The sequence below is a fragment of the Mastigoproctus giganteus genome, chromosome 4, assembly GCF_048544385.1.
Source record: "Mastigoproctus giganteus isolate SK-2022 chromosome 4, ASM4854438v1, whole genome shotgun sequence".
Taxonomy (NCBI): domain Eukaryota; kingdom Metazoa; phylum Arthropoda; class Arachnida; order Uropygi; family Thelyphonidae; genus Mastigoproctus; species Mastigoproctus giganteus.
This window is the reverse complement of record NC_143578.1, coordinates 105,211,400-105,225,532: the sequence shown is the minus strand read 5'-3', so window position 1 is coordinate 105,225,532 and position 14,133 is coordinate 105,211,400. Positions and strand designations below refer to the sequence as shown.

Sequence of the window (14,133 nt, the reverse complement as noted above, 5' to 3'; positions counted from 1 at the left end):
TATCCTCTCCCCTTCTCTATTTCTTTCCCCAAATCTCCACCTTCCATACACTCTTGCTTCTTCCTAAATGTCCATTTAAATCGCCCCAACAATCAACCTCTCCTTCTCAGGTATTGCCATGACCACTTGATCCATTTCCATCCAAAAACTGTCCTTTTCTTCTTTCCCACATCCTACTTGTGGGGCATACACACATACTATTGTCGTCAAGTATCCACCCACTTCCAGTTTGATGCTCATAATCCTATCACTCCTTCTGTTAACCTCACACACTCCATATTTTGACTCCTTATCAACTACAATACCTACTCCAGTTCTTCCTCTCTCATCCACTCCCCTAAAGAACAACTTGTACCCTTCACCGAGCTCTTTTGCTTTATTTCCCTTCCACCTTGTCTCTTGTAAGCATAGGATCTTCACTCTTCTTCTTTGTATCAAATCCACAATCTCTCTACTCTTTCCATTCATTGTCCCAATGTTCAATGTTCCTATTCTAACACTTTTCATCACCACCAAATACGGAGGATGCGGAAAGGTCAGGGAATGACGACCGCATATCCCGGAGCAATATGATTTTAGTTGCTAATGCTCCTAAAAAAAAAAAAACCAAAAATAACAAATAACACTTTTCATCCTCTTCTTCTTTAGCTGGACTAACTACTTTAACTGAACCCATCCTTTGTTCAGTAGCCCTGACCCTTTTCTCACAGTTTCCGGGCGACATGACTGTGCGTCGCTTATGGGGTACGTCCTAGCCATTCCACATCTATTTTCCATCATTCTATAATTTTCTTTTGTTTTGGCATAGTTTTTTTTTACGGCCGGATGCCCTTCCTGATGCCAACCCTCACCATTTTATCTGGGCTTGGGACTGGCACCTATTGAGGCTGGCTTGCCCCCTCGGTGACTGGCTTAGGTAAGAATTATAATATTTGCATTAAATACAAAAAATCTATCCAGTTGTAGTGTGTATTTGATTATTATAATTTGCAGCATTGTTTTTAACTCTATCAACAAGTGTAATTAAGAGAATGTCACACATGGCAGGCATATTCAAGAATACGAATGATCTTAGAGCTTTGTATAGAAAATCTTAGTTTAGAATTATTTAAATGAGACTTGAATCATTTAATGAATCCTAATTTTTGATACAATCGATCAATAAATAATGTTTGCATGAGATAAAAAGAAACATATTACTGGAAAAAGGTGATGCCAAAATCTTTAATAATTGCTAATTTAATTAATATATGGATATATGGTCATTAATGAAATGATTAATTTGAATTTGATTTTTCTGAGGATCACTAATAGTGATAACATTTTATTTTTGCACGTTTGTACACAATTGCATATTTGTGCCTATTTACTAAATGCGATGGTGCCTCCGTAGCCAGGTGGGAAGGAGCAGCAGTGCGTAGCACACGCTTCTTGATTAGACCGGGGTTCGAGCCCATCACTACCAAATACGGAGGATGCGGAAAGGTCAGGGAATGACCACTGCACCGGAGCAATATGGCCTTAGTTGCTAATGCTCCTAAAAACCAAAATAATAACAACAACAACAACTAAATGCGATTAAGGCTTCTTGCACGATTATGCAGGGATTGATTTCTTAACAATCCCTGAAATGAAACGTCTTTAGAGATCTGTGTAGAATGCATCAATTGCATACATCAAGCTCTGTAGAAATGAACTTGCATTATTAATTAATACTTTGTTGCATTACCTGCATAATGTCATTTGGAGTTCATATGAAATAAAAAAAATAACTAGACGTGATCTTGACATGTATAAATCTTATTAACAGTATTCTTCTAATTGACAGGAATTCGTCGCTTTATTGGCTGCAATCATGTAAGAGCATATGAGTTTTTTACTGAATCTGTAAACTCAGACTGTCCTTTCTATGGCTATGTCTGTGAGAATTATGAGAGCTTCTCTACTGGAAAATGCGAGCAGGGATGTGGACCGGAGAAGTCTTTATGTGCATCACTTGGCCTGGCAGCAGAAAGATGGAAGCAATTCTCCAGTTCACAAAAGGATACCAAAATGTTTATGCAGACAGGAAATTCAGAACCATTTTGCCGTAAGATCAGTGATATTCTGATATCAGTAATATCAGAATATAAATATTTTATTAAATGAAGTTATCTTATAAATTTAAATTGTTTAAAATAGTCTTCATTGATTACACAGCTCTGCATGGTTTTCAATGTTCTAACTGTATTAGCTGTTTTTAACTAAGTTTTTTATGCTGATTTCAGAAATGGTTTGACGTAGCCAAGTGGTCAAGAGTGCAAGTGCAGTAGCACATGCTCTTTGAGTGGACTGGGATTCAAGTCCATGACTGCTAAATACAATTAACATTTGTATTCATTGATTTATTGTAAACTCCACTGACCTGGTGGTCATGCCAGAGTATAAACAAGAACAAATATTATTCAATTTTTTTTCTATCACATATCGTTTTTTCACAAATCACTTAAGATGATGGCATGAGTTGTATTATTCAATATATATTGTAGCAGTATGGTATTAAGAGAAAGTTGCTGCAATGATAAAAGGATAGTTGAGTTGGGGAAGACAGTCGTAATCAATGGACACTGTTCTTCATGGACTAACATTATTAGTGGAATCCTCCAGCATTCAGTGATGGGCCTATTGTTCTTTTCTATATTTATCAATTATATTGATGAAGGTATTTCAGGGTTAATGTCTAAGTTTACAGATGATACAAAGGTTGGCAGGGTTGTTAATGACAGTAACGATAGTACACTACTGACACGATCTAGATAAGTTGAGCAGATGGGCTGAGAGGTAGCATCTGAAGTTTAACATTGATAAATGTAACGTACTGCATATGGGTAGTAGTAACCTCAGAGTAATATACAAACTGTGTGGTACTACACTCAGGGTAGTAGAGAATGAAAAGGACCTGGAGGTAATTGTGCAGTCAGATACGAAGTTTCTTGAGCAGTGCAGACAGACTGCAAGAGTAGCTCATGGTGTACTGTCAGCAATTTTGCTAGCAGGGATAAGGAGCTGATTGTCCCCTTGTATAGGGCAAGGGTCAGACCACACCTTGAGTATTGCATACAGGTCTGGAGGCCTCATTTTAGGAAGGGTGCAGAGCTGCTGGAAAGAGTACAGAGAAGGGCAATGAGATTGGTGAGTGGAACAAAGGGTTGCTGTTACCAAGAAAGGCTTAAGTTCTGAAAATTCCTGTGTCTGGAGACTAGACACCTGCGAAGTGATCAACAAGGGGATATCAAAAAGTTCGTACCCTTACCTAGAAAGAATAGCCCTAGAAAGGTGAAACTTCACAGGTACTTTAATCCTTTTCTATAGTAACACATTTCTCCCATCTGTGGATCAGTTGTTTGATGCCTTGATCATAGAAGGCCACAATTTTCGCCTGAAATCATGATTCCACTTCATTGATTACTTCCTGAGACGAATGAAAGTGGTGTCCATGCAATGGTTTCTTCATTTCTCAAAACAAGAAGTCTGATGATACTAGGTTAGGAGAATAGGGTGGGTGCTGCAGTAGCACAAATCAAGCAGTTAGCAAGAACATTACATTTTACATTGCTTCTGCAAAGGCATCAGCAATCTTGGAACCCATCATGCAGAGACCTTAGACATGTGCAGATAGTCGTAAAATGCTGTGGGCAGAACCAAAACTAATTCCCACTGCAATTGCGATGAAATGAATTGTCACATGCAGGGCCACATGAGGCTATAGACACCTTCGTAGCCAGGTGGGCAGGAGCAGCAGTGCGTAGCACATGCTTCTTGATTAGATCGGGGTTCGAGCCCATGACCACCAAATACGGAGGATGTGGAAAGTCAGGGAATGACCACTGCATATACCCGGAGCAATATGGCCTTAGTTGCTAATGCTCCTAAAAACCAAATAACAAAACAAAACAAAACAAACAAAACAAGACTATATAGTCGCCGTGGTGCAAACTTCCTATTGCCCCCCCCCCCCACGGTCATTTTTCTTATATCAATTTTTTTTGGGAATTTAAAAAAATATTTCCAAAATAATATATAATTTTATTTTTTAAACACAAAATAACTTATGTTTTGATACATAAAGTAAATATGTTAAAAATAATATAAAAAAACAAAACTACATTTATTTTGCTTTGGCTGCAGACAATAAAATAAAACTCTATATAAACTTAAAATAAAAATGTAAATAATAAAAATAATAAAACAATTACAAAACATTGTATAACTTTAACTTGTTTTGTTTGGCCATAGCAAAATTAGTCTAAAGAATCAGAAATATGACTTTCTATTGATATTACTGCCAAATTATTTAATCTTTGTTGATGCATTGATGAACGGAGATAATTTTTTATTAAATTTAATTTCAAAAAAGAGCACTCACCCCTAGTTACTGATACAGGCATTGTTAACATTATTCTTAATGAAATAAATATGTCAGGAAGTACAGTGGTTAAATTAGTTTTGAACATAAAACTTAAAATTTCTTGTGGAGTCTGATTCATGATTATAAAATTTTGAAAAATTTGTATTTCATTTGCAAGATCAACATCAACAATATCTTTTGGACATTCCTCATTGGTGGCATCTGATAACTGTAATTCTAAATCTGAACAATGTTTTAAAATTTCATCTTTTGACATTTTACTTAGCTCGCTAGAACATTGTAAAAAATCAAAATTGTTATTATAAACCTCGAGCGTTCGAAATGTTCATCTATTGCATTTCTTGTATCTAAAATTGCAAAAAAAAAGAATCTTATTTTAAAATTATCTTTTGGTGTTGGCACAAATTCATCTCCAGATTCATAATCAAATAATTTTTTTTTCCTTCCCATTCTTAAGTTTTCTTTCAAAAAATCAGTTCAATTTGTAATGAGTTACAATTTTTTGCTGAGTTTTTAAATACACATACAAAATGCTCATCTGTTCTAATGTTTATAATTGTTTCCTTTAATTTTTTTAAATGCGGTAGTGATGTTAATATATCCGATTGTGCATTTTTAATAATTTGCTTACAAAATTTACATTAGATAAAATGTCAAACTGAATAATAGTAGTGCACACGAATTTAAAAGATCTAATTTTATTTGACAATGACTGAGACTGATATTTTGTTTCTAAATTGAATTTATTATCACAATCCGAATATATTTCATAAAGAGCATCATCAATTTGTTGTAAATTGTATGTCAGAGGTTTCATAGCATCAATTTGACTTTCCCAACACAATCTGACAAAGGTTTCAGTGAAAGATTTGAAATTTTGTTTTTTGATATTGCCAATCGTTTAGTATTACTAGAAAAAAATTATAAAGTTCCTGTATAATTCCAAAAAAAATCAATTGTTTCAAAAGATATTTTTTCCGCAGCATTCACCACTAAATTCAAAGTATGAGCATCACAAGATACGAAAAAGGCTTGGGGGTTTATATCTAAATTTTTTCTCTGAAGACCGTTTTGTTTTCCTTTCATATTGGCCCCATTATCTTAGCCTTGCCCACTCATATTTTGAATATTAATGTTATATTTTCCAAAAATTCTAAAATAGTAGTTAGCCTACTACCAGTTGTATTTTCAAGATGACTAGCATCAGATTTATGACCTAAAATCAAGGAATAATATTTAGCTTCCTATAACTGATTTAAAAATTTTTGTCCTTATACTATTTCCTATTATATTTAAGATATCATTTTGAATTTTGTTTCCTAAATAATGTGGCATGTGAAGTTTATCAATTGATCTGATGTGTTCCAATAAAGTGGAATCAAATTTTGGCAATCATTAGCATTAATTGCAAGAGTTTCCGTTATTGTTATAGAATAATTTTGAATTAGTACTCTTTAAAGCCAAATTTTGTTTCGCCAAATATTGAATGCAAAGAACAATTCTCTTTAATACTAATTTCCATCTTAATTTTTTCTTTATTTCTCAGACTTTGATAATGTGCATCTACTATATTTTGTAATTCTAAAGTTTTACGCAAATTAATTAATTTGTTAGTGTATTCAGCATGCATATTGCTTTTTTCGTGAATATTCTAATGTCTTGTTAAATGTTGGCAATCTTTAAATCTACTGTTTATGAGTGGAACTGAAACAGTACTATTTAAAAATAATTTGCAATTGTAACGAAAGACAACATTTTGCGAAATCGAATACAGTAACCAATTACATGAAAGTTATTCACCGTTATGTAATTTTTTAGTGTAATATTCAATAGAAAAGTTTCTTCTATTATTATCTTTATCTTTTGGAGAATCAAATTTTTTAAATTGTTCTGGTTTGTTTTCAAGTAACATCATTCTTATTTTACTATTTAAAATTTGTGGCCATTTACTGGGATCACTAAGTGAAATTAGTTGATCTTGAATACCACTATTGTGATCTTCACTTTCCTCTTCATCCGAATTTACTTTACTTGAATCTAGTGTTTCTTGCTGAATTGGAATGTCAACATCTTGGGCAGGTGATATGAAACTCATATGTTTCAGTTTCTTCATTAATGGTAGTCAAGTTAGAGGAAATTGAAGTCGATGGACCTGGCTGTGGCTGAATGTCCAGAAATCTGGTAATCACACCTGTTGCATTTTTTTATTTGGTTGCTTTTCATTTTTTTTATTATTTTTTTGTATTTTTCTGTATTCGTAACCTGAGAGTCGTTTCCTTCCATTAAATGTGTGAGAAATATTGAAAAAAAAAAAGTTAAATTTAAAATTCATTATTTTGTTAATATAAAATACAACAAAACACATTCTTCGATACATTGAACTTTTAATCTCCTTAGTCTCTGCCACCCCTTAGTCATTGCCGCCCTAGTGTAGTACACCACTTGCACCACCGGGTTGGCACAGCTCTGGTCACACATTTGTCACTCCTCAGCACCAGCTGCTCAATTGTTGCAACCATCTCACTGTCTCTGAATGTTGATGGCCTTCCTTCTCTTGGCTCATCAAAGACACTTGTACGACTGCACTGGAACTCCCATTTCCACTTTTTTACACTGTCTTAGGATGGACAATTCTGCCAATACATAGTTTTCATTTCTTCATCAATTTCCTGAGGTTTCTTGCACCTGCAACTGCAGGAACTTGATCACTGCTTGATACTCCACTTTGTCAATCATAGTGTCCTTAATCGATTTCCAGTACGGGAATGAAATTTCACATGTTAGTTATTGAATACATAGACAACTTATATTAAAAACGGCATCTTTGTATTGATGTTTTATCTAGGTCAGGGTACAAACTTTTTGATACCCCCTTGTAATTGTGTATAAGGCCTTGAATGGTTTGAGCAAGCTCAATGCTGATGGGATTCTTCCTCTTGCTCAGATTACTCACGTGAGGGGACATAAATTCAAACTAAGGAAAGACAATTGTAGAACAGATGTGCGGAAATTTTCCTTTAGCCAGGTGGTGGGTGATAGTTGGAACACACTTCCATCTGATGTAGTGGAGGTCGACAACCTAGATAAGTTCAAGGCAGAACTAGACGAGCATTTGGAGTGAATGGATGGGTGAAATGGGAAGGTTTTTTTTTTTTTTTTTTTTTTTTGGCTGATGCTATATAAGCCTGCTTTCTTGCATCATATGCCAATGCTAATATTAAGTTAGGGGTAAATTTTGTGGAATTCATCTTCACACGTTAGCAACATTGCCTTCAGTCATTTGTTTCTTGACTTTGAGAACTTCATGCAGTAGTATTTATCAGAGTGAGTTCAGTTTATTTTTGAGGTTATCATGTGAAACTTGTGCTGAAAAGTGAGTAAAATGTCTTCACACAAGTGTTTGAACAATCTGAACTAATTTTGTTATATTTGTAGAGTTATGTAGACCTCAAGCAAAGACAAGATATTACACAATTTGTAAAAAATGTGTATTGTACTTATTTTGGAGTGAAACTTGATAATCAAGATAAACAATGGGCTTCCCAAAAAGTTTGCCAAACCTGTGTAGAAGTATTATGATTGTGTAAAAATGGTAAAAAGAAATCTATGCCATTTGCAATTTCCATGATTTGGTAGGATCCTACAAACCACTGTGATGATTGTTACTTTTGCTTCATTAATGTAGAGGGAAAGAATACGAAGAGTAAAAAGGGCATTGTGTACTACATTGCCAACTTAATTTGTGTACGATCTACTTTTTTTATTCAAAATGTGCCACAATCTACCATCTCAAGAATTTCATTGCACATGGTTAAAAGAGTTAATCAACACATATTGAAAATTGTTGTTTATAAATTTTAAAATTAAATACAATTCAGAATTCTTATTTTAAATTAACATATATTTAAAGTTTTAATTTATGTGAAGTTTGTGTCTTCATGTCATCTGCCAAGCTTTCAAAATGGGGGATATACTGTGATAAGGCCAACCATAAAGAATCTTCCGTATGCAAGTCCGTAAGAGAGAGAGAGATTCTTCTTTGTTTGTTTGAAATACAAAAAGACCGATTCACATAGACGCGTGGAACCAAAACAGGAATTTAAAAGTTCACTGCATTTTTTTACATCTGGGTACTTTTCTTGGCAAACATATTTCCAAATGTCGTCTTCTGATGATCTGGCTTTTAGGAAGATATCGTTTTGCAATGTAATAATTTCATTTTCCAGTAATATTTTCTCCATGTGAAAAATCTCAGCAATTTTTTCTGCAATTTTTTTCGTATCTAAGTCGACATTAAATGGATAAAAATGTATTGAACAATGTCTTCAATTGTTTTAAAATCACCGAATCTGGTTTCAAATCATCCACAACTTACTCAATTTCAGAAACATATTTCTCATTATTAAATTCAAAAACAGGATTTCACATCTGGTGAGTATAGGCTTGGCACATCCAGAGTCCTGACTTGGATATCATCATTCTTCTCTTTCTTGGTGATTTCCTTCTACTTCTCTCTCTCTCTCTCTCTCTCTCTCTCTCTCTCTCTCTCAGGGTAACTCAGAAATTTTTTTTTTTGGCTGGTTTTTTGCATAAACCTCAGGCTTCCTTGCACCATACGGCTAATAATAATAATAATAAATAATATTTTTACAAATGATCTTACATACTTGCAAAATGATAGAATTTTTTTTTCTTTGAGATCCTTAGCCATTGCCAAAAATTGATATTTATATGCAGAAATACTACTAATCATGTCACCCACATTTTTATTTTTTCCAAATTCAGATCACTTTAATTTTCTGGTAAAATCTGATAGAAAGGCCAGATCACACAACCACTCCGTATCATGTAGCTGCTGATAATCATCTCCCCTTTGATCAGCAATTTTTTTAAAATTTCATTCAGCAAATTTCGAAATCTCTGTAGAAACTTACTCCGACTCAGCCACTTCACATCTGTGTGTAATATCAGATCTGGTTCATTTTCATCGAGTTGCATTTTTAAATCTCTCTTTTTGAAGAGACTGTCCTCCGATACAATTCACGATTTTGAAAGCTATGTCCATAACATTTTTACTATTTAATCTTTTGCTGGCTAACACTTGTTGGTAGATGATACAGTGGTAACCCAAAAAAATCTGGGAATTCGTCATCCTTTTGGCACAATGCGATGAATTCATTAAGATGCCCCGTCATTGCTTTAGCTCCATCTGTTGTTATTGACGCAAGCTTAAATAGTGGTAATTTAATTTTTCAATAAAATTTTTGAATGCATTAAATATATCAAGACCTCTAGTTCTTTCTTTTAATGAAACCATATCCTGTAGTTCTTCTCTAGTGGCAGAATTATCAAAAACTATACAAATAAAAATGAGCAATTGAGCTGTATCACTGTGTATTATTATTCAGCTGTATCAATTGAGCTGTATCTGTGGATTCATCCAGTTGTGAAGAAAAGGACACACAATTAGCCAATTGAGCATGCAATTGTTTGCTCACATTTTTACTCATTTTTTCGATGTGTCGCATCACAGTATTTTGAGATAATTGCAGATCTTGAAGAGCACTTTTAAGCACTGCAAATCAAACAACAACATTTTTCTTTTATCATTACAAAAAAATATTCTAGTTCCCACTCTTGATGAAAATGATACATTTTACTCTTTTTCGTAGTATTCATTTTAAATCAAAGGTATTAAATTAACGTATAAGTACTGTCCAGTTATTAATATTAAGTAAGCTAAATAAGAATTTGACACACACTGCTCTCCACAACGTAACTGCGTGAATTTTCACTAGACAAGGCTAGTGGCTGTGCGGCGATAAGAGTAGTCACATGGTTCAACAGATTTGCATGAAGCATATGCAGTGGGGTGCATAATAATAATAACATTTAGATTTTGACTAATCTATTTTTTATATATATTTAAAATCCATCGTGACGTGATTGACCAAAATTAAAGCCACGATCGACTGGTAGATCGCGATCAACTTGTTGGCCACCCCTGTTCTACAGATTCAAAAAAATCAATGGATATGTAATATAAAATATACTAGTTTATTTATATCAGATTTTAAATATTACTTATTTATTGTACTAATCACAAAATTACAGTTAGTAATACAACAAAATTATAATTAACGCAATGAATGTCATTGTAGAGTGCGACTAAGTTTCATATAATATCAGGTTTTAAAGTACCAGTTCCAATTCTTAAAAAGTCATGTAAATGCGAGTCAGTTAGACATGATCATATTTTTGATTTTACATATTTCATTTTTGAAAAGGTCTGCTTGCATATATATGTACTTCCAAAAATTGTGTAACCTTTCTTGCAAAATTTTTAATTTTTGGATAATCTGACTTATATAATGTTGAATAAAATTGAATTAGATTTTTAAATATTGTCTTCAGTGCATCATTAGATTGAAGATCTACCAACTCTAATTGTAAATTCTCATCAACATCGTTGATGGGTACGTCAAATGGATTTTGAAAAAGTTCAAACACCTTTGAATTATTTTTAAAATCAAAAAATCTAGCTGCAAAATTTTCCTGCAACAAACTAACATTTTGGACAAAATTTTCAGTGGAAAAATTACAACTAGGCATATTTTTAGATAAATTATTGCAAACATGAAAAATGTTAAAAATTATTCCGAAGTAGTTGACTTTTAAATAACTCCAGTTTTTTTTTTTTCCATTGCTTTGACATTATAATACAATTCATTGACAAGTTTGTCTTGTCCTTGTAGTTTCATTTTAAGAAAATTCAGGTGTTCACATATATCTATTAAAAAGACAAGGTTCCACAACCATTTGAGATCTGATAGTTCTGGAACAGGTTTCAATTTTTTGTTCATAAATAGACTATTTCGATCCTAAGTCCAAAAAAAATCACTTCAACACATTACCACAACTCAACCATTGTACTTCAGTTTAGTACAACAAATCACCATATTCAGCCCCAATAGTTTCAAGAAATTTTTGAATTGTCAATGTTTCAGACCAGTATTGCGAATAAAATTAACAGTTGACATGACTGAATTTTACCCCCAAAAATTTTCCACACAAAGATTGCTGGTGAATTATACAATGAAATTGCATTGGTTTTTTAATATTTTTACTCTCAAGATATTTATGAAGCTGACCCATGAACCCAATTTTAGTACTGACCATACTTTTAGTGCCATCCATTGTAACAGCTGATAGCAAATCCCAATTCAATTTGAGGCCATCAATTGCTTCTGACGCACTAAAAAATATATTTTCACCTGTCTTGTATCTTTCAAGCTTCTTAATTCAACTAGCTTTTCAGTTACTGCAAAATTTTTATTTAAATCTTGGATGTAAATTAGTAATTGAACTGTATGGCTTGTATCTTCACTCTAATCAATTGCTATTAAAAAATGTGTGAATTCACAAATTTTTTCTATGAGTTGATTTTGAACATTGGCTCCTAAATCTTCAATTCTTCTCATTGAAGTTGATGAAGATAAACTTACAGACACAAAATTCTTTACTTTCTCAGGGACATACTTCTGCAATTGCCAAACAAATTTATTTTACAAATTCTCCATCCGTAAAGGCCCTTCTTTAGCAATGATTTGGGAGGCTCTAACTGCAGATAAAGTTTGATGAGTAAAAGTTCTGATCTTCTTTATTGATTTCGAAAAGTTTGGATTAGTTCTTGGAGTTTTATTCTGCCGCAAAGCTCCTTGAAATTTATTGTTATATGAGACATGTTTTGTGGTGTAGTGACATTTCACATTATATTCCTTGAAATCCAACAAGCCTTCATTGCAAATAAGACACGTGCAGGCATCATTGAGCAGTGCAAAAAAAGTAATTAATTGGCCACTGCTCATTAAAACGCAACACTCAGCATCAACTTTTCTTTTTTTCAACATCAACTTCAACATGATTTTTATGGGGTTACTGGAATAAAAAAAAAACTTGTGAATATTGAAGTAAGCAAGCACTGACATGTCTTAAAATTTTATGAAATATTTTAACATAAAGGTTATTATTATATTCATGTCACTCTTATATCACATGAAATTAATAATAATTTATTAGGCTGTTTGCCTAATAAGCTGTTTGAATTGCTGTTACAATGTTTGTCTAATAAACTACATTATTATAATATAAAACTTATAGTTTTATATTATAATATAAAACTATATTATTAATTTTAATATAGTTTAATAAGATGACGTTTCAGGTATTTTACCATTACCCGTCATTAGACTGTGCTGTGGGGAGAACAGAAAGGGCTACAAATTTGAATATTTTAGGATATTACAGTTACAATTACCAACATTACAATTATCAGTAATACAATTGCAATTATCAATATTACAATTTGCAAATTACAATTATGAAGTATTAAGTTTTGAATTACTGTTACAATAGAAAACGGGAAATCTAAGGTAATATAAAGAGATTAAATTCATACTTGCTGACAGCCTCCTCTTGCCAATGCTACTAGAAACTTTATGTGCATACAGGCTGCCAGCAATTAATTTATAGCAGAGGGATTAACTTCATTAACCAATAGGGCAGTGTCGTGTTTTTATCCTGAATCCAGGGTTCTTGTATAGTAGAAGCCAGTTGCTCCCATGCTCCCAAACCTTTGCTCCCATACTCTGAACATCAGGGTTCATGTGCAGGCTGGTTCAGGATCTTACTGATACCAATCATAAGACCATGCTACTATGTGCCAGGTTTTATTCTGGATCCGGGATTCTTGTGTAGTGGAAGCCTAGGGTGACCTTTGTGCTGATGCTCTGGAGTACAGAGTTTGGGAGCAAAGAACATAGTTTTAAAACCACTGGTAGACCCCAAACTGTTCTTCTTCCACCCTTGCACATCAAACTGGGTTTGATGAAACAGTTTGTGAAAGCTTTATCTCACGAAGGGCCCTGCTTCAACTATCTTTGTGCTAAATTCATATCGATCACCCAAGAAAAGCTAAAAACAAAGAATTTTTGTTCGATTTTAAATTCTCAAACTGATGAGGGACCTAGATTTTGAGAGAACTATGAATAATAAAAGAGAAAAACAGGCATTGATTAGCTTCAGGTCTGTTTTTGAGAACTCCTTAGGGAACAACAAGGATCCGGACTACAAGAATTTAGTTGAAAATATGTTGGCAAATTTCAAGAAGTTGGGCTGCAACATGAGTGTCAAGGTACATTTTTTACGCTTCCACATCAGCTGCTTCCCAGAAAATCTCGGAAGTGTTAGTGAAGAACAGGGTAAGAGGTTTCACAAGGGCATTAAAGACATGGAGATGAGATATCAGGGGAGGTGGAATGCCAATATGACTATTGATGGATGCTGAAGAGGGACTGTAAAGTACAAGGATCTGCAAGAAAATCAAAGAAATTAAAATTTGACCCCTCATCGATCAGTTTTTAAAATGAGAGGCAAGTTTAGTGAATTTTGCACTGCCCTTTTTGATAGTGTTTTCAACATGTATCTATATATATAAAACGCTTAGGTATGCTGCCCAACAATTAGCAGCTGGCAACAACTGCTAATTGTTGCCAGCACCGGTTCACCTCGCATGACCACCATACTGGGCATTCTTTATTAATTTTTGTACTAATGTTTTTTGACTGAAGAAAGGCAAGCTATGCCTGAAAGGTAACTGCTATTTTGACCTTTTATTTTGCACACTCAATGCACAATCTCCATGCATGAAAGAAGGTGTATGCAGT

General features: G+C 33.6%; 1 protein-coding gene across 1 annotated transcript in view; it reads left to right on the top strand.

The window, feature by feature from the left end:
- The window catches only part of LOC150086963 (pancreatic triacylglycerol lipase-like), a 169,269-nt gene that overhangs the window by 105,706 nt on the left and 49,430 nt on the right, over positions 1-14,133 (top strand). The window contains exon 6 of the mRNA XM_090372338.1: positions 1,829-2,089. Coding sequence (XP_090228464.1) covers positions 1,829-2,089 — 261 coding nt within the window. The remainder of the gene's footprint in view (positions 1-1,828; positions 2,090-14,133) is intronic.